The sequence below is a fragment of the Lepidochelys kempii genome, chromosome 10 (genome assembly GCF_965140265.1).
Source record: "Lepidochelys kempii isolate rLepKem1 chromosome 10, rLepKem1.hap2, whole genome shotgun sequence".
Lineage (NCBI taxonomy): Eukaryota > Metazoa > Chordata > Testudines > Cheloniidae > Lepidochelys > Lepidochelys kempii.
The window spans coordinates 38,957,265-38,975,548 of record NC_133265.1 but is presented as its reverse complement, the minus strand read 5'-3'; the positions used below and the strand labels follow the sequence as shown (position 1 = coordinate 38,975,548).

The following is an 18,284-nucleotide window of genomic DNA, read 5'->3' as shown; positions in this document are numbered from 1 at the left end:
ACTTCCTCGACTCTTATGGCCTTCTATCCCCCCAACTTAACTAGTGGCCATGCCCTGGGGTCTTCAACAATTCCCTTTTTTGAGAATACTTATTTTTATTGCTTGAGTTTTTTTATTTTTATTTATTTATTAGCAGGCTATGCATAAAATTAAAATTTTTAAAACTATGCAAAATAAGCATTTTTACACGGGACCACATATAATACAGTAAACATAACATGATTAATACAGGGGAAAAAAACTTAAATAATAGGCTAAACAACTCAGTTAGCCACGGGGAAAGGCCCCAACCAGAAAATAGAGAGTCTAGCCAATTTTTCCCAGTTTGCTGATGAATGCCCTTTACCAGCTGCTTTAGGCGTTGTAAATCAGCTTTTACGGATGGCCCTGCATCTGTTATATTAAAGCAACACATGCCTGCAAACTCCTGGCATAGGTGACCATGGCGTAGAAGCAAATAGTCCACAGCCAGCCTGTTTTGTAGCATACCCTGACGTACTTCCCCTAACTCATGTGAGAGTTGGGCCAGGACAGTTGAGGTTAAGTTAATGGCCTTTGCCACTGTGCAGGCAAGGTGCTCTACTGCGTGGTAATTATGCACCACAAGCCCAGAGATACCAACTAAAGAAAAGGCTAGAGCTGCTGCCTTACTCTCTGAGAATAAGGTTCTTTGAGAACGACGTTGCGTTCACTGCACTCTGGGCCAGTGCCAGCCAGGTATTTACGGGTATAATGCCTGAAACAGCAGTACCGCACATGGCCAAGATGGGGAATAAAATATACCCCTTCATTTTTTTTTTTTTTGCCTTTTTGGCGGATTGCTGTTTAAACAGTAATTTTAGTCCAAGATTCTCAGTGGAGGGGGCTGAATGCACAGTCCACCTTTCAGCCGGGGCGGGGGGGGGGGGGGGTTGACACCGCTTTCAGCCAGGTATAATGAATTCAATTCTTGTGTCCCTCAACCTTTGCTGCCGTGTGGGAGACCAGCAGAACGGTATAGGGTCCCTTCCACTTTTCCTGGAGCGGCTCGTCTTTCCAGGTACGTACGAGCACTGAATCATCAGGCTGCAGGGAGTGGATGGGCGAGTCCAAGGGTAGAGGCTGGGAATCCTTAGTATACCTGTGAAGAGACAAAAGAACAGCAGACAGAGAACACATATACTGAGACAGAAACCCATTTCCCAATTTCCACTTTCCCCCTGACACAACCGGTGTACCATTCATAGGCCATGCCCTTCCAAACATAATTTTAAAGGGACTGAGCCCTAATTTACCCTTTGGGAGAGCACGGATGCAGAGCAGAACTAGGGGCAGGGCATCAGGCCACCGTAGGGAGGCCTCCTGGCATACTTTTGAGAGATATCGCTTAAGGGTCTGATTGGTCCACTCCACTACCCCACTGGCTTGCAGTCTCTAGGGTGTATGGAGTTTTCAAGGAATCTGTAAGCGTTTGAGATGCTTTGGACGATTTTTGACGTGAAGTGTGTTCCACTGTCAGATTCCATTTACTGAGGAAGTCCAAAGCGAGGAATAATTTCCTTAACAAACTTGAGAGCCACTGTCCTGGCAGTGCAATTGCGATATGGAAAGGCTTCCGGACATCCGCTGAATCTATCCACTATAACAAGGAGACACGTAAACCCTTGGGTCCGGGGAAACTCAGTAAAGTTTATTTACCACACCCATCCGGGGCCTGGAGTGGGTTCCAGGGCCGTTGGTGGTACTGGGTGTCCTGGTCGGGGGTTATTTTTTTGACAGACTAGGCATTTTGCCTGTACCTGGGCAGCCAGGGGTTTGAGTTTGGAGGTTATGAAGTACTTTCCCATTAGTTGGATAAGTGCCTCCCTCCCAGCATGAGTGGTTTGATATAATTTTTGTAATATTGGCAGAATTAGGCCCTTTGGTAAGAGGACTTTCCCTTCCGGGGAATGAAGCCACCCCTCCTTTTCCTGGAGACCAAGTTTGTCAGCTAGCTGTTTCTTTTTTCCAGAATACTGAGGGGTCGGGAGCTCCCTCACTGATGGGATAAGGGCATACATATAGGTGTTCTCAGTCTGAGGGGACATCAGGGTGGCAGCATGCTTTGCCTCTCTATTTGCCCTGGCATTACCCCAGCCACATCTTGATCCTCCCTCTGATGGGCATTACAGTGTACCACTGCCACTTCCAAAGGGAGTTGCACTGCCTCTAGAAGCCAGAGAATTTGGGGCCCGTAGTTGACTGGGGAGCCTTGGGCTGTCAGCATTCCCCTCTGCTTCCACAGGCCAGCATGAGCATGCAGCACACTAAAAGCATATTTGGAATTAGTAAAAATATTGACCCGTTTTTTTTTTTGGACAGTTTGAGTGCACGGGTCAGGGCCACTAGCTCAGCCAACTGGGCAGAGGTCCCAGCAGGCAAACTTTCAGCTTTTACGGTGTTATTGAGGGTCACAATAGCATAACCCGCCTTTTTTTGCCCATTTATTACTATGCTGCTACAATCAGTGTACCACTCATAATCTGCATTTGGGAGGGGCACATCCTTCAAGTCCGGGGGGCTAGAATATTGGGTATTTATGATTTTTAAACAGTTATGTTTCTGTTTTTCAGTTTCTGGTAAGAGGGTGGCAGGGTTAAGGGATGGACAAGGCTGCAGCGTGATCTCAGGGTTCTTTAAGAGCTTTGCTTGGTACCTTGCTATACGCGCTTGTGTGAGCCAGAGGCCGCCCTTACCATCCAGTAAAGCACGTACCATGTGTGGTGTAAAAACCTGTATTGTTCCCCCTAGTGTCAGTTTCTCTGCTTTTGCCAGGGTCAGGGCGGTGGCTGCCACTGCCCGCAGGCACACTGGCCAGCCCTTGGCTACTTGGTCCAGTTGTTTAGAAAAATATGCCACCGGATGTTTCCATGCCCCTAGCAGCTGTGTGAGTACTCCCAGAGCCACCCCCTTTCATTCATGTACATACAACTGAAATGGTTTGGAGAGATCTGGCAGACCTAGAGCCGGGGCTTTCATTAGCTTTTTTTTTTTAGGATTTTAAATGCCCTGTCAGCCTCTGGGGTTCAATGAAAGGGGTCATGGTCTGCTCCTTTTACACAGTTGTACAGGGGTCTAGCCCATAGTCCAAACTCTGGGATTCATATCCTACAGAAGCCTGCCATTTCCAGAAATGCTCTGAGCCGCTTGCGATTACTCGGGATAGGAACTTGGCATATGGCTTTCTTCCTTTTATTTGAAAGCTGGCGTTCCCCCTGCCGTATGTAGAACCCGAGGTACTGTACCTGCGGGAGAACAATCTGAGCCTACTTTGTGCTACCTGATATCCTTGGAGTCCCACAAAATTCAGGAGACGCACAGTGGCTTTAAGGCAAGGGGTTAAGCCCACAGTGGCAATTAACAGATCATTTACGTATTGCAAAAGGAGGGCTTCCTTATTATCCCACTCCTCTGGGTCCCCCTCTAGAGATGGGAAAACCATTTCCCACCCAGCTCTAGCACTTAACTCCCTGTGGTTCCTCTGAGAACCCCAGCCTATGGAAACAGCTAGTTTGGCTGAATGGGACAACTGTGTTACGCTTTGGGCTATTTAATCTCTTTTACCCCATTTCAATCAGATGCTTCCTGCATGTGTTGTCCCAAGTCTTCCTGACTATGCTCCAGCAGCATACACCTGAGCTGGCCTGAGTGAGGTCGCCCGTCGCACCTCCACCCTCTCTTAAGCATCATCTTCACAACACCCCTAGTTTCAGCCTGCTCAAGAAACAGACAATATATTCCTCCCCAATTTAGGCCTTTTACAAGACAGTACAATATTTTACTCACTAGGCCATCAAGCAGTAAAGAATTTTTACTTAAACTGCTTGTATACCATCTCTCATCCTGCTTGTGCAGCCCTTTTAATTAATACACGGCATTCCATGAATGCAGACCATATAATAGGAAAGGCCTGCATGGTGCAGCTTATACACTGTGAGCCAGATTCTGAGCTCAGTCACAACAGTGTAAATCCATTGACTAGGATGGAGTTACTTGGGGTTTACACAAGTGTGACAGAGATCGTACACTGGCCCCGAATGCAGAAAAATGGCCACTAAGACAACATTCACCTGTAGTTGATCATTCAATTTGGATATGGGGAACCTGCCAGCTGATTGACAACCCAGTAGAAAGCCACCAGGGACTTCTTCAGCAGAGGCTTCTCTCTTAACCTCACTGAGAACCTGTGGGGTGGGAGTTTCTCTGCTCCAGGAAGATCCACAATTTTCAGCTAGCACCAGACTGGATTAGGCTATTTATGGAGATGCTGTGAGAGAGACAGGAAAAATCAGTTAGAACTCAAAGAACTGAGGCAGTTAGTTAGAGGCGCCAGGATCTGAGAGTCTCCAGAGTCATGCAGAGCAGGGAACTTGTTTGACTCTGCAGACTCTGCTACCAGAAGCTAGGTAGACAAAGGATTGGCTCACAATCTAAAGGGAGGCTTGAGAGTCCGAAAGAATGGAAAAGAGCAAAGCTTTCAGATATGTTTCCTGCACCTTCCTCTGAAGCATCTGGTACTGGCCACTGTGAGGCACAGGATACTGGATTAGATGAACCACTGGTCTGATCAAGTACAATTCCTAGGTCAAGTCTTAGCACTTCCTCAGTTAACACTTAGCAATGGTAAGTTGGCTACATTTGAACATAATTTATAGGGGACAAAGAAATAAACATGAGAAAATGCATTAAGAGACAGATGTGAAAACCCAAACACTGAAACCCTAGGTCCACTCTCACCACCTGCAGGTTAAAGTGAGTGATGATGCTGGAATGGTTCGAAGTCGGCCCATAGTCACTCTCAGCCCCAGTTCTGCGTGCCCAGCCCTGGCAGAATGCTGTGGTGGCTTCTGCTGCTGAGGAGATCATCATATGGGACAGACCCTGACAACCAAGAGAGCATGACTGGCTGACACAGCTGGTATTTGAGTGCTGATAACTACATGGGCTAGAATCATGGCCCCCATGTCCTCTGATTTACATCTGACCCAAATTATGTGGCAGGAATCCCAGTATCACATGGTTCTAATGCCACAAGGCATCCCCCATGACTGTCCTCACTCTAGGACAAGCTGATATGACTAGGACAGTATCCCTTCTTTCTGGGATATTAAATTTCTCTCCCACTATTGGGCAGGGAGGGAGGTGACTTTACATTTAGGAGAGGAAGTTGAATTCTTTATTCCCCATCCCAGAAAACCTTGAGTCCATTGATTCACAGATTCCAGGGCCAGAAGGGACTATTGTGATCATCTAGGCTGATCTGCTGTATAACACAAGCCATAGAACTTTCCCAAAATAACTCCTAAAGCAAATATTTTAGAAAAAACCTCCAATCTTGATTTTAAAATTATCAGTGATCGAGAATCCATGACTGTTGGTAAATTGTTCCAATGGTTAATTACCCTCACTGATAAAAATGTATACTTTATTTCCTGTCTGATTTGTCTAGCTTCAGCTTCCAGCCATTGGATCATGTCATACCTTTTTGCCTGCTAGATTAAAGAGCCCATTATCAAATATTTGTTCCTCATGTAGGTATTTACAGACTGTGATCAAGTCACCCCTTAACCTTTTTTAGTTAGTTGCCCCACTGCATCCTTACCACATGGAGAAGTATATTAGAATATGTTTCCAGTAAAAATATAATACTTTAAGCCTTTGAAGTATCATTCGATTTAGAGATGACCTAAACCAAAACCCATACCCAAACACCCCCATGCTCTTATTTAAGCTCCATGCTCCAGGATAGGTAATAGATACTGTTGGACAATCTACTTTTCTTGCATTTCTTTCTTGATCTCTACAATACTTGCAACCTCTGTCCCATCCTCTTGTCAACAGGATGTCATAGAATCATAGAAGATTACGGTTGGAAGAGACCTCAGGAGGTCATCTAGTCCAACTCCCTGCTCAAAGCAGGACCAACCCCAATTAAATCATCCCAGCCAGGGCTTTGTCAAACCGGGCCTTAAAAACCTTGGTCCTTGAACCTTATCCAAGCTGCATCTGATAGGTTTGGGAGGATCCCTCCTAGCTAACTTTGTCCAGCTGAGCCAAGGGGTGGAAAGATGGCCAAATTCTGAAGCAAGACACATTTTGAAGTTAGCTCTTCCAAAAGCCATTTGCTTGCCCAAATTAAATAATGTCCTAGGAGAAGTGAGGGCCCTCCACTGCCCAACAGCCATTTGACTGGTGGTGATCTTCAAAGGGAGTCCTGTCTAGTCCTTCTCAGCCCTCATTCACACTCAGAAATAGCTCCAGCTCAGCCATCAATGAAGATACATCAGTGCTGCCTCCTAAATGTAGACCAAGACCTAAAGGAGTTTCCACCAACTGAACTAGTCAGTGTGTACCCCTGGATATCAGTGAGATAAATTGTAATTAGTTCAATCAGTGCCAACTCTAGTTTGCTCTTGTCTACATGGTACAGCCACACGATTACTGGCTACCAGTGGCTGAGCTGGGATTATTCCCAAGCATAGATAATACTTTAGTCAGAATGGCAGTTGAGATGTGAGACCATAATGGTGGTGTGCAGGCCATGATGGTTAAAGCTGGGAGAACTTGATGAGTGATTGTCCAGAGTTAAAGAAATGCAAGTTCTTAATCCCCATGGTTTGTTATCCTTTTCATTATCTCTATTATTCCTATTGGTCACATGAGTTTAGATAAGAACCTGTCTCTTATGTGTGGATAAAATGCAATGCTCTGAGAGAGCCACAAGTCTGAGCAACTTCTCAATGTCTGTCCAAACCTAGACTCAAAAAGACAGGGAGTGAAGAAAACAGAGGAATAGGGGAGAGATGTGTGATGTTGCACTCCAGATGATTTTATGAACATATCCTAATGAGTGTGAATATAATGTAACTGGAATATGCTTCATGCAAAAGGTCTCTTGTAAGGTATCATCACAAAGCTTATAATCTACTGAGTGTGGTCATACTATTTGTATAAATGTAACATTCTTGTATCTGAAACTAGAAATATGAAATATAACTGAGTTCCTATTGTAATTATGCAAAGTGTGGGCCATTAATGGTGGTTTGGAATCTTGATGGCTCCCATCAATTAGGACAATTGACTGTAGATGGCTCTGTTTATTTGCAAGCCTTCCTGGGAGTCAGGCTGGGAAGAATGAAGGCTTGGGGTCTCACAGGATATGTGACCATGTCACCTGGTACTGAAATCCATCTTAAACCTGGGGCTTTTCCATTTAGAAGGAGGGGTGCGGATCTAAAGAGACAAAAGATTCCTGCCTTGTGCCAAAGCTATATAAGGGGGTGGAACAGAACAAAGGGCGCTGCAGTCATGAGAAATCCCCTAGCTACCACCTGAGCTGGAACAAGTACTGTACCAGGGGAAAGGATTGGGCCCAGACTAGAAGACGGCCAGTCTGTCAAAGAAGCTTATTGGAACATCTCTGAGGGTGAGATTTGTCTGCATTTAGTTTCCTTCTGTATTAGGCTTAGACTTGAGTGTTTTATTTTATTGTGTTTGGTAATTCACTTTGTTCTGTCTATTATAACTTGGTACCACTTAAATCCTACTTTTTGTATTTAATAAAATTACTTTTTAACTTGTTAATTAACCCAGAGTATGTATTAATACCAGGGGGAGGGGGAGCAAACAGCTGTGCATATCTCTCTATCAATGTTATAGAGGGCGAACAATTTATGAGTTTACCCTGTATAAGCTTTATACAGGGTAAATTGGATTTATTTGGGATTTGGACCCCATTGGAAGCTGGGTATCTGAGTGCTGGAGACAGGAGTACTTCTTCAGCTGTTTTCAGTTAAGCCTGGAGCTTGTGTGGGATGTGGTTCAGACTTGGATCTGTGTTTGCAGCAGGCAAGCATATCTGGTTCAAACAAGGCAAGGTACTGAAGTCCCAAGCTAGCAGAGAAAACAGGCTCAGAGGTAGTCAAGGCGCATCAGGTGGCAGTCCCAAACAGGTTTCTGTGACTGAACCCATCACAGGATGGATACCTTGATGTAGGCTCTATCTTGAGCAGGGTATACCAGCTCTACATTAGTGGCATCTGGTCCAGGTTGCTTGAGAAGATCCTTCAGCACCCTCACTGTATATTTCATACATGGACATAGAAAGGGACCAAGTGACAGAGTCATTCCAGGGCTTATGGAAAGGAGAACCTAATGAAACATGCAATTATGGCTTATTCTTCTGCAAAAGCAATGGACACCACTAAAGTGATTTCACAAGATGATTAAAACAGTGACAGGAATTCATAGTCTCTTCACACCTACAACCACATCCACATACCAGTGCTGGGATATACAAAAGCTGATAGTGGGTGTTTCAGTGAATGAATAATGAGACCCACATCCCCATCTGCCAAGCACAGTTGGTCCTATTCTACATCTAAAACTTATGTTGACCTAGCTACATCACTCAGAGGTGTGAAAAATGTGTAGTTAAGCCGACCAAAGTCCCAGTATAGACACCACTAGGTCAATGGAAGAATGCTTCTGTCAACCTAGCTACCACCTCTTGAGGGGGTGGATTTATTACAGAAATGGAAAAACCCCTTCTGCAGCTGTAGCAGGTGTCTAATGCTACAGTGCTACAGCAGCATAGTTGCAGCTGTGCTGATGTTGTGCTTGTAGTGTAGACATGGCATGAGAATCCAAGGCTAGTTCTCTGATTCCAGAATAACCTCTGAGCATAATCAGAGGCCTGGTCAACACTAGAAAATTAAGTTGGCATAATTCCTATGTTCAGGGGTGTGAAAAATCCACCCCCCTAAACAATGTAATTAAGCCAACCCGTGTGGGGAGCACTAGACTGATGGAAGAATTCTTCCATCGATCTAGCTACCATCTCTTGGGGAGGCGGACTACTTACTATGCCAATGGGAGAATCCCTCCCATTGGCACATAGGTAGTGTCCACACCGAAGTGCTACAGAGGCGCAGCTGCAGCAACACAGCAGTGCCACTGTAGCACTTTAAGTGTGGACAAGTCCAGAGTCACTTACTCAGACACCAGTTCTGGGATGCATATGAAGCCTTGATTCACCCATCAAGTGATTACCTTCCACTCTGCTTCCATCCTACAATCGCTGCACAATCCACATAAAAGCACCAGCACTCTCAACCTCTGAGGGTACATCTACACTGGAAAATAAAATAAAATAAATAAAAACAAACCATGACAGCAAGTCTCAGATCCTGGATGGACTGGTTTGGACTCAAGCTAACAGGGTTAAAAATTGCAGTTGTTTGGGCTTGGGTTGGAGCCTGAGCTCTGAAACATGGAGAGCTCAGATGCCAGACCGAGTGGGAATGCCTACTGTGCTATTTTTAGCTCCTAGCATAGCCTTGCAAACCCAAATCAGTTGGCCTAGGCTCTCGGACTCACTGCAGTGGTTTTTTGGTGGTTGTATTTCACACTGTACACATACTCTGAGAAACGAGTATCAGAGGAGTAGCCGTGTTAATCTGGATATCCAACGAAGTGGGTATTCACCCACAAAAGTGTATGCTCCTATACGTCTGTTAGTCTATAAGGTACCACAGGACTCTTTACCGCTTTCTGAGAAACCAGATTCTCAAGCCTATACAGTATAGCAACCAGTACCACCAGTTCAGACAATTTCACCAAACTACTTCATAAATGCTTTAACACTTGTGCTGAGTTGCAGGCTTCTGGTTCAACTAGATCTCTTTGTTTTTGCTTTATGTTCCTGACTCTTCAAAATAGCATAACACTGAAAACCACAGACAATATGTATTATGGGATTTAATAATTGTAGGTGTTTTAAAACCTTTTAACTGAGCATCCAGGGACCTTACAAATGGTTTTCTCTATCAGCTGTGCTCAGTAATTTCTCCTTCTTAAGTTAGTAAACTTGTGTATTGTGATAGTTAGAGAACACATGAGAAGATGATTTTTATCAGGGTGGATAAAAATCAATGATTTCTTTAAAAAAATCAATTTCTTTTATTTAAATCAGTTTTTTTTTAATAAAATGCTTTTTTAGGAGAAAAAAACACCTATCTAAAGATAGTTTTAATTAAGATACATTATAGCTCAAAGATATCTCATCATGGAATCAGAGTAGCAGCCGTGTTAGTCTGTATTCGCAAAAAGAACAGGAGTACTTGTGGCACCTTAGAGACTAACCAATTTATTTGAGCATAAGCTTTCATGAGCTACAGGAATGCATCCGATGAAGGGAGCTGTAGCTCACGAAAGCTTATGCTCACATAAATTGGTTAGCCTCTAAGGTGCCACAAGTACTCCTTTTCATCATGGAATAGGGATTATAAATTCTAATTCTATAGTATGAGACAATATAGTCATGTAATATTTAAGAAAAGTTTTGTAAAGGAGTTCCAATAGTTCATGGATTAGGGACCCAATCTTATGGGATTCCAGGGGCTTCTGTATAGATTTAGGTTAATCTTTCAATCTACCCAATGGGACTCAGTGCTTAGTCTAGAAGATACCATCAGAGATGCTCAGTTTTGAAGTTCTCAAACTGTGGATTTGTGTCTCCAGAGATAACATGCTTGTTAATAGCAAAAATGTTTTTAAATAAATAATATATAGGAGGTGAGAAACAACAGACCTCAACCCTATTGTCCCTCTGCAAATTTGTGTAGAGTCAATCCCTTACCTATCTCTAGAAGTGAGAAGTTTCAAAAAGTTCAACGAATAGAAGATTCATAGATCTGGACAAAGAGAATTCTGGAGATAAATGTGAGAAGGGAGGGATAGGCAGTAGAAACAAAAGTGAAACTGTTTGAGCAGCATATTCTAGAAGTCTTGGTCTTTCTGAGTGTAGCCTTCATCGATTTGAGATCTACCATTCCCAGCAGGCAGTAAAAGAGACCCAGTTTGGGAATATTTCAATGAAGTTCCTCTACCTGTGGGTAAGACAGGCATGCATGCAAAATGCAAACAGTGCAACAAAGAAATGCAAGGCCTGGTTGCCCTAATGAAACATCATCATGAGAAGTGTTCCTTCTCAGGAGGAAGCAGTATTGAAGATGATGAAAGGAACATGTCCGAACATGCAGGATCTTCAGGTTGGTAAACTTTTTTATTTCATACTTCTTCCTTAAGGACTGCCTGTCTTCCTTCTGGACTATTCTTGAATTCTCATGTTTGAGCAAAAATTATAGTTGTTACTCTATGGTACTATCATTTCAGATGCAGTTGTGATAAAAAATAAATAGCTGAAATAGGCAGATCTTCCTTTTACAATTTCATCTTTAAAGTAGTACTGAGTGTTAGTGAATGCAATGAGTAATACTAAATGAGCAGTATGGTAATAATAATTAAATAACTGCATTGACTTATTTTGTTTAGGAGAATCCATCCTCAACATAAAGGATTCTGAAGACTATCCACTTTCAAGATCACCATCATTTTCTATAGTTTCAGAGTTATCTGCCAATGATAGTGTTTCAGTCACATCATGTATGTCACATAGCCACAGTATAGCACCTGCAGCAAAAAAAAACAAAAAAAACAAAAAGCCTCCATCATCGAGAAACAACCATAGATAAGTTTGTGTTTATGCAACAAACTCTCCTTTCCGTATGATTGAGAACCCACACTTCATTAACATGGTTCAGTTATTAAGATACCAGGATACAGTCGACCCAACAGAGCAGATGTAGCAGACAAATTGCTGCATAAAGTGTATGAAAGAGAAACTGAGTAGTGTGCAAAAGGTATAGAGGGTAAAATTGTTAACCCGCGTCTCGATGGGTGGAGCAATATCCACAATGATCCTGTTGTAAGTGCTTGTGTGACAAAAGAAGAAGGGAATGTCTTCCTTACAAAAACAATTGATACATCAGGAAATGCACACACAGCAGAATACTTACAAGAAGTAGCAGTAAAAGCTATAACAAACTGTGGAAAAAAAATTCAAATGTCTAGTATGCAGCTTGGTCACAGACAATGCTGCAAATGTATCCAAGATGAGAAGAAATTTAGACGAGAGTCCCAAGCTAATAACATACAGTTGCAGTGCTCATTTGATGCACCTCCTAGCCAAAGACTTCAGTGTTCCAGAAATAAAGGCTAATATTGTTGAAATGGCAAAATACTTCCGTAACAAACACTTTGCAGCAGCTGCTCTGAAAAAAGTGGGAGGAACCAAGCTAACTCTCCCACAAGATGTGTGATGGAACTCTGTAGTGGACTGTTTTGAGCACTATACCAAGAACTGGCCTAAGCTGATGACCGTTTGTGACCCAAATCATGAAAAAATAGATGGCACTGTCACAGCCATAAGTTCTCAACATTGGGCTTAAGAGAAATGTTGAACACATGCTGAGTATCCTAAAGCCTATTTCTGTAGCCTTGAACAAAATGCAGGGAAACAGCTGTTTTATTGCTGACACTGTTGAAATCTGGAAGGAACTGAGTGAAATCTTAAAAAGAGAAATATGCAACAACAGATTTAAATTACAAGCATTAAAAAAAATGAATGGGACAAGCACTATCTCCAGCTCATTTTCTTGCAAATATTCTCAATACTGGGTACCAGGGTCAAACCTTAAGTGCTGAAGAGGAGGAGTTGGCTATGACATGGACATCCAGCAATCATCCCCCCATAATGCCAACTATAATGAACTTCAGAGTTAAGAGTGAATCATTCAAGAAATATATGTTTGCTGATAATGTTTTAAAGAAAGTCACACCAGTGAACTGGTGAAAGTCACTTAAGCACTTGGATTCAGAGACTGTTGAAGTGATAATCTCACTTAACAGCAGTAGCTTCTTCTGCCAGTGTAGAAAGATTATTATTTTCTTCCTTCAGACTAATTCATTCCAAACTGAGAAATCGTTTGGGACCTGAAAAAGCAGGAAAGCTTGTTTTTCTTTTCCAGATTATGAACAAAACAGGAAAATGAAGGTGAAGATGATTGATTTAGCTGCAGAAGCCAATATTTTAAGTTTCTCATGTTGACCTGGCTGACATAGTCTATTTAATTTTTGTTTTTTAATTTCATTTAACTATTTTAGTTAATTTTAACAAAAACAAACCTGATTTAAAAAAAACTTGAATGTTTAAATTCAAAAATTCATATGCTTGTTTTGTTAAAATATTATATGTTTGCTATAAAAAAAATCCAGAATACATAACATTGTTGTTTTATTTTAATAAAACAATTTAAATGTCTGTCTGGTAATGTTCTCCTCCTAATACAGCATGGCAAGAAAATCCTTCAAATACTAACGATTAACCTGTTGAATTGGAGATATTTATGAAGTCATTGGAAGGTGAACTATCTGCTTCAATTACCTTTGGTAAATGAAATAACCAAACAATTATTCATTTTCTGATATAGATATAAAACTAATCTGAAAAAAGTTTTCAAAATAAATCACTTTAAAAATGTATAGTGTGTACCTTCTAAAAATGAAAAATACATCTATCTCTGAGTTGTGAAGAATATGCAGTAAGGTTATAACAACCAACAAGAATGCACTTTTATGTAGAAATCCATGATTGAATCAAGTCTTCCTGACTCGCGGTTTAAACCAAAATTGACTGGATTATTATTTCTATTATTTATTATTTGTATTACCACAACCCCCAGGAGTTCCATGCATGGACGAGGACCCCATAGTACTAGGTGCTATACAAAACAGAGTAAAAAAGATATTTTTACCCTGATATTTTCTTTTGGTTTAGAAATGTGAGGCCAAATTCTGTCCTAATTTACACCACAGGGAGTAAATCAGGACAGAATTTGTCCTTTTATAGTCATAGCATTTTAACATTTACTTGTAGGTGATATCTCCATCCACTCTCAAGTGCAAAAAAAAAAAGGCTAATTAATGTGTTTTCTCCCGATCAAGAGCTAAAAACTACATTTTCCTGCTGGGCTTTCCCTCCTGCACTGTACTTTTAATTCTTCTTCTTTGGCTATCCCCCAATGTGAGGATGATGTCTGCCAAGGGGGTTCATTGGTGGGTTTTAGGTGGCTGAGAGCCCTGCAGTTTTTCCCACAGAAGTGACGGGTGTGATCTTGGAGAAGACATAGTTGTTGGCTAGAGTATTACACCCTTTCTTTCCTCCTTTGTTGCTTCTCTGTCTCATGAGCACGTCTGTTCTCCTCAAAGTGGGCTGTGGCTTGGTGTATGGTGTGGCACCAGTGTGTTCTGTTCCGTGCCAAATCTTCCTAGTTTGTTGGGTTGATGCCTCCCTTTTCAAGGTATGTCTTTGAAGGGCTTCCGCTCCCCTCTGTGAGCCCTTCTTCCCTGACTTAACAGAGAAGAGTACTTGCTGTGGGAGGTGAGTGTCAGGCATATGTACACAGTGGCATCAGGAGGATTCTTCCCAGAGAATCCTCCTGATGCAGTGCTGCTAGAACCACTCCAGCCACTTGAGATATGGGCTGTAGGTTACTCAGGTCTCACACACAGAGAAGGGTGGGGATGACAGCTGCCTTGTAAACAAAGATCTTGGTGCCAGTCTGCAGAACCCTATAATTGAAGACTCGTTTGAGTAGTCGTCCAAAGGATGTGCTGGCACAGCAGATCCTGTGTCCATGTTAGTTGTTTGAGAGAGGTGGCTGCCAAGGTATGGAATATGGTCCACACTTTCCAGGGGTTCTCCACTGATAGTGATTTGTGGAGTATGAAGAGTAGTTTGTGCAGATGAGAGCTGGTAGAGTACCTTGGTTTTCCTGATGTTGAGAGAGACACCCAGGCTGTGATAGGCATCTGCAAAAAGATTTAGCGTAATTTGCAGGTGTGTGTGTGTGTGTGTGTGTGTGTGTGTGTGTGTGTGTGTGTGTGTGTGTGTGTGTGTGTGTGTGAGAGAGAGAGAGAGAGAGAGAGACACACACACAGTCATCTGCATACTGAAGGTCAGTGATGCCAATTCTTGTGATCTTAGATTTTGTTTGGAGACGTCAGATATTGAGGAATTGGGCATCCATAAAATACTCAATAACGATTCCATCAGGAAGGTGGTCATGGATGACAATCAGTATCACGGCATGGTAAATAGAGAAGAGTGTAGGAGCAATGACACAGGCCTGCTTGACACCTGTGCAAATGATAAATGGTTCGGTCTCTGAGCCACTGCACAGAATGGTGACAGTCATCCCATCATAGAGTAGTCTGATGATGGAAATGAATTTCTGTGGACACCCAAACCTACACAGCACCTTCCATAGGGCATCATGATCGACAGAGTCATATACCTTGATGAGTGCCATGAACAGTTCCTAGTGTTGCTCTCTGCACTTCTCCTAAATTTGTCGTGCCACAAAAATCATGTCAGTTGTGCATCGAGATGGCCTGAAGCCACACTGTGATTCGGGAATAAGTTCCTCAGCAAGGGGGAGGAGGCAGTTTAGAAGAATCCGGGCAAGGATCTTCACTGTGATGGAGAGGAGGGCGATACCTCTGTAGTGCCCACACAAAGATTTGTCCCCTTTCTTGAATATTGAAACAATGTTAGTATTCTTAAAGTCAGGTGGAATTTCTTCGCAGGTCCAGATTTTATTGAGGAGTTGGCAAAGTTTGTGCTGGAGTATTGTTCCACCAGCTTTAAAAACTAGGATGCATCTGGGCCTGGTGTCTTGTGATTTTGCTTGTGATGGCATGCCAGCCTTCCTCAAAAGATGGAGGATCAGCAAGGTGTTCCTGCAACAATGCAGCCTCTGGCGGAACACAAATGAGAGTATCAATTCAGAACAAATTGCTTAGAGCAGGGCAGTGACAACCCAAAGCTGGAGTTCCTTTACTATTAAGGCATGCCACACCAGCCAAAACAGAGAGGACTTCAGTTTTACTCCACTGGCTAACCAGAACTTATACAAACAATTCCCTCAGATACTCCAGTTCCTTTGTATCACCACCAGCACCGCTCCTTATGGGGACGAATGGTTATGAAAACTAATATCCCAGTAAAAGAAAAAAGGTTCTCCCTATCCCAAAAGGACCAAGCCCCAGACCCAAGTCAATATACAAGTCAGATCTTACCCACAGATCACGCTGTTGCCAATCTTTTAAAATCTAAAGGTTTATTCATAAAAAGAAAGAAATATAGATGAGAGCTAAAATTGGTTACATGGAATCAATTACATACAGTAATGGCATGGTTTAGGCTTGTAGCAGTGATGGAATAAATTGCAGGTTCAAATCAAGTTGCTAGAGTACATTCACAGCTTGAATAGGTCATTCAGTCCTTTGTTCAGAGCTTCAATTTGTAGCAAAGTTCCTCCAGAAGTAAGAAGCAGGATTGAAGACAAAATGGAGACGATGCAGCTGCCTTTTATAGTCCTTTTGCCATGTGGCTTGTGCTTCTTTGTTCCAAACACAAGCTACCCAGCACGGAAAAACCTTAGAGTTCTTTCCATAGGCATGTCCCTTGCTGAGTCACAAGGTGTATCTGCCTTCTCTCAATGGGTCACTTGTATAGCTGACGGTCCTTAATGGGTGCTGATGCCAAATTGTCTGGTGTGTTACCCAGAAGCACAGCACAAGTTTGAAATACAGACAGTATAGAGCCAATACTTATCACTTTAAATACAAAATGATACATGCATTCAGATAGCATAATTATAACCTTGTCATAGACACCTTACTTGACCTCCTTTGTAAAATATTTGGTGTCACTATAGAGCCTTGGTTGCAACAATGATCCATACAGTCACAGTTCCATTGTTGAGCATCATGGAATGATTTCAATGGTGTCTTCAGAGACTGTGGATTTGCGGTTTAGTACGCTCTCAAAGTTCTCCTTCCAGCATTGTTTAATGGCCCCATTGTCCTTGAGGAGGGTGGAGCCATCCTGGGAACATAAGAGGGTGAGGTTTTGGAGCTTGGCCCATATATAGCTTTTGTTGCTTGAAAGAAGCTTCTCATATCATCTTGGTCTATGAAATCCTGGATTCCTCAAGGAATCAATTCTGAAGCACTTAGACGAAAGGAAAGTGATCAAGAACAGTGAGCATGGATTCACGAAGGGAAAGTCATGCCTGACTAATCTAATTGCCTTCTATGATGAGATAACTGGTTCTGTGGATGAAGGGAAAGCAGTGGACGTGTTATTCCTGGACTCTAGCAAAGCTTTTGTCATGGTCTCCCACAGTATTCTTGTCAGCAAGTTAAAGAAGTATGGGCTGGATGAATGCACTACAAGGTGGGTAGAAAGTTGGCTAGATTGTTGGGCTCAACGGGTAGTGATCAATGGCTCCATGTCTAGTTGGCAGCCGGTATCTAGCGGAGTGCCCCAAGGGTCAGTCCTGGGGCCGGTTTTGTTCAATATCTTCATTAATGATCTGGAGGATGGTGTGGAGTGCACCCTCAGCAAGTTTGTGGATAACACTAAACTGGGAGGAGTGGTAGATACGCTGGAGGGTAGGGATAGGATACAGAGGGACCTAGACAAATTGGAGGATTGGGCCAAAAGAAATCTGATGAGGTTCAACAAGGACAAGTGCAGTCCTGCACTTAGGACGGAAGAATCCAATGCACCGCTACAGACTAGGGACCAAATGGCTAGGCAGCAGTTCTGCAGAGAAGGACCTAGGGGTTACAGTGGATGAGAAGCTGGATATGAGTCAACAGTGTGCCCTTGTTGCCAAGAAGGCCAATGGCATTTTGGGATGTATAAGTAGGGGCATTGCCAGCAGCTCGAGGGACGTGATCGTTCCCCTCTATTCGACACTGGTGAGGCCTCATCTGGAGTACTGTGTCCAGTTTTGGGCCCCACACTTCAAGAAGGATGTGGAAAAATTGGAGAGAGTCCAGCGAAGGGCAACAAAAATTATTAGGGGTCTGGAACACATGACTTATGAGGAGAGGCTGAGGGAACTGGGATTGTTTAGTCTACAGAAGAGAAGAATGAGGGGGGATTTGATAGCTGCTTTTAACTACCTGAAAGGTGGATCCAAAGAGGATGGATCTAGACTATTCTCAGTGATAGCAGATGACAGGACAAGGAGTAATGGTCTCAAGTTGCAGTGGGGGAGATTTAGGTTGGATATTAAGAAAAACTTTTTCACTAGGAGGGTGGTGAAACACTGGAATGCGTTACCTAGGGAGGTGGTAGAATCCCCTTCCTTAGAAGTTTTTAAGATCAAGCTTGACAAAGCCCTGGCTGGGATGATGTAGTTGGGGATTGGTCCTGCTCTGGGCAGGGGGTTGGACTAGATGACCTCAAGAGGTCCCTTCCAACTCTGATATTCTATGATTCTATGATCTCAGAGGCTCTCTCTAGCCACCACTTGTTTTTTATGTCACCGTAGCCTCCTTTGGAATTC

The 18,284-nt window shown here is 42.9% G+C and overlaps 1 protein-coding gene across 20 annotated transcripts in view; it reads right to left on the bottom strand.

Annotated features, from left to right (window-relative positions):
- The window catches only part of CCDC78 (coiled-coil domain containing 78), a 127,185-nt gene that overhangs the window by 98,950 nt on the left and 9,951 nt on the right, over positions 1–18,284 (bottom strand). For 10 of the 20 annotated variants that reach the window (XM_073363046.1, XM_073363033.1, XM_073363035.1 and 7 more), the window contains 2 exons: positions 4,089–4,285; positions 964–1,120 (listed from right to left, as the gene is read on the bottom strand). In XM_073363046.1, coding sequence (XP_073219147.1) covers positions 964–1,120; positions 4,089–4,102 — 171 coding nt within the window. In that variant the 5' untranslated portion in view covers positions 4,103–4,285. Of the gene's footprint in view, positions 1–963; positions 4,069–4,088; positions 4,286–4,755; positions 4,900–8,004; positions 8,547–9,069; positions 9,153–18,284 lie in introns of those variants that run through there. The other 10 variants (XR_012161205.1, XM_073363049.1, XM_073363050.1 and 7 more) reach the window with 7 other exon arrangements.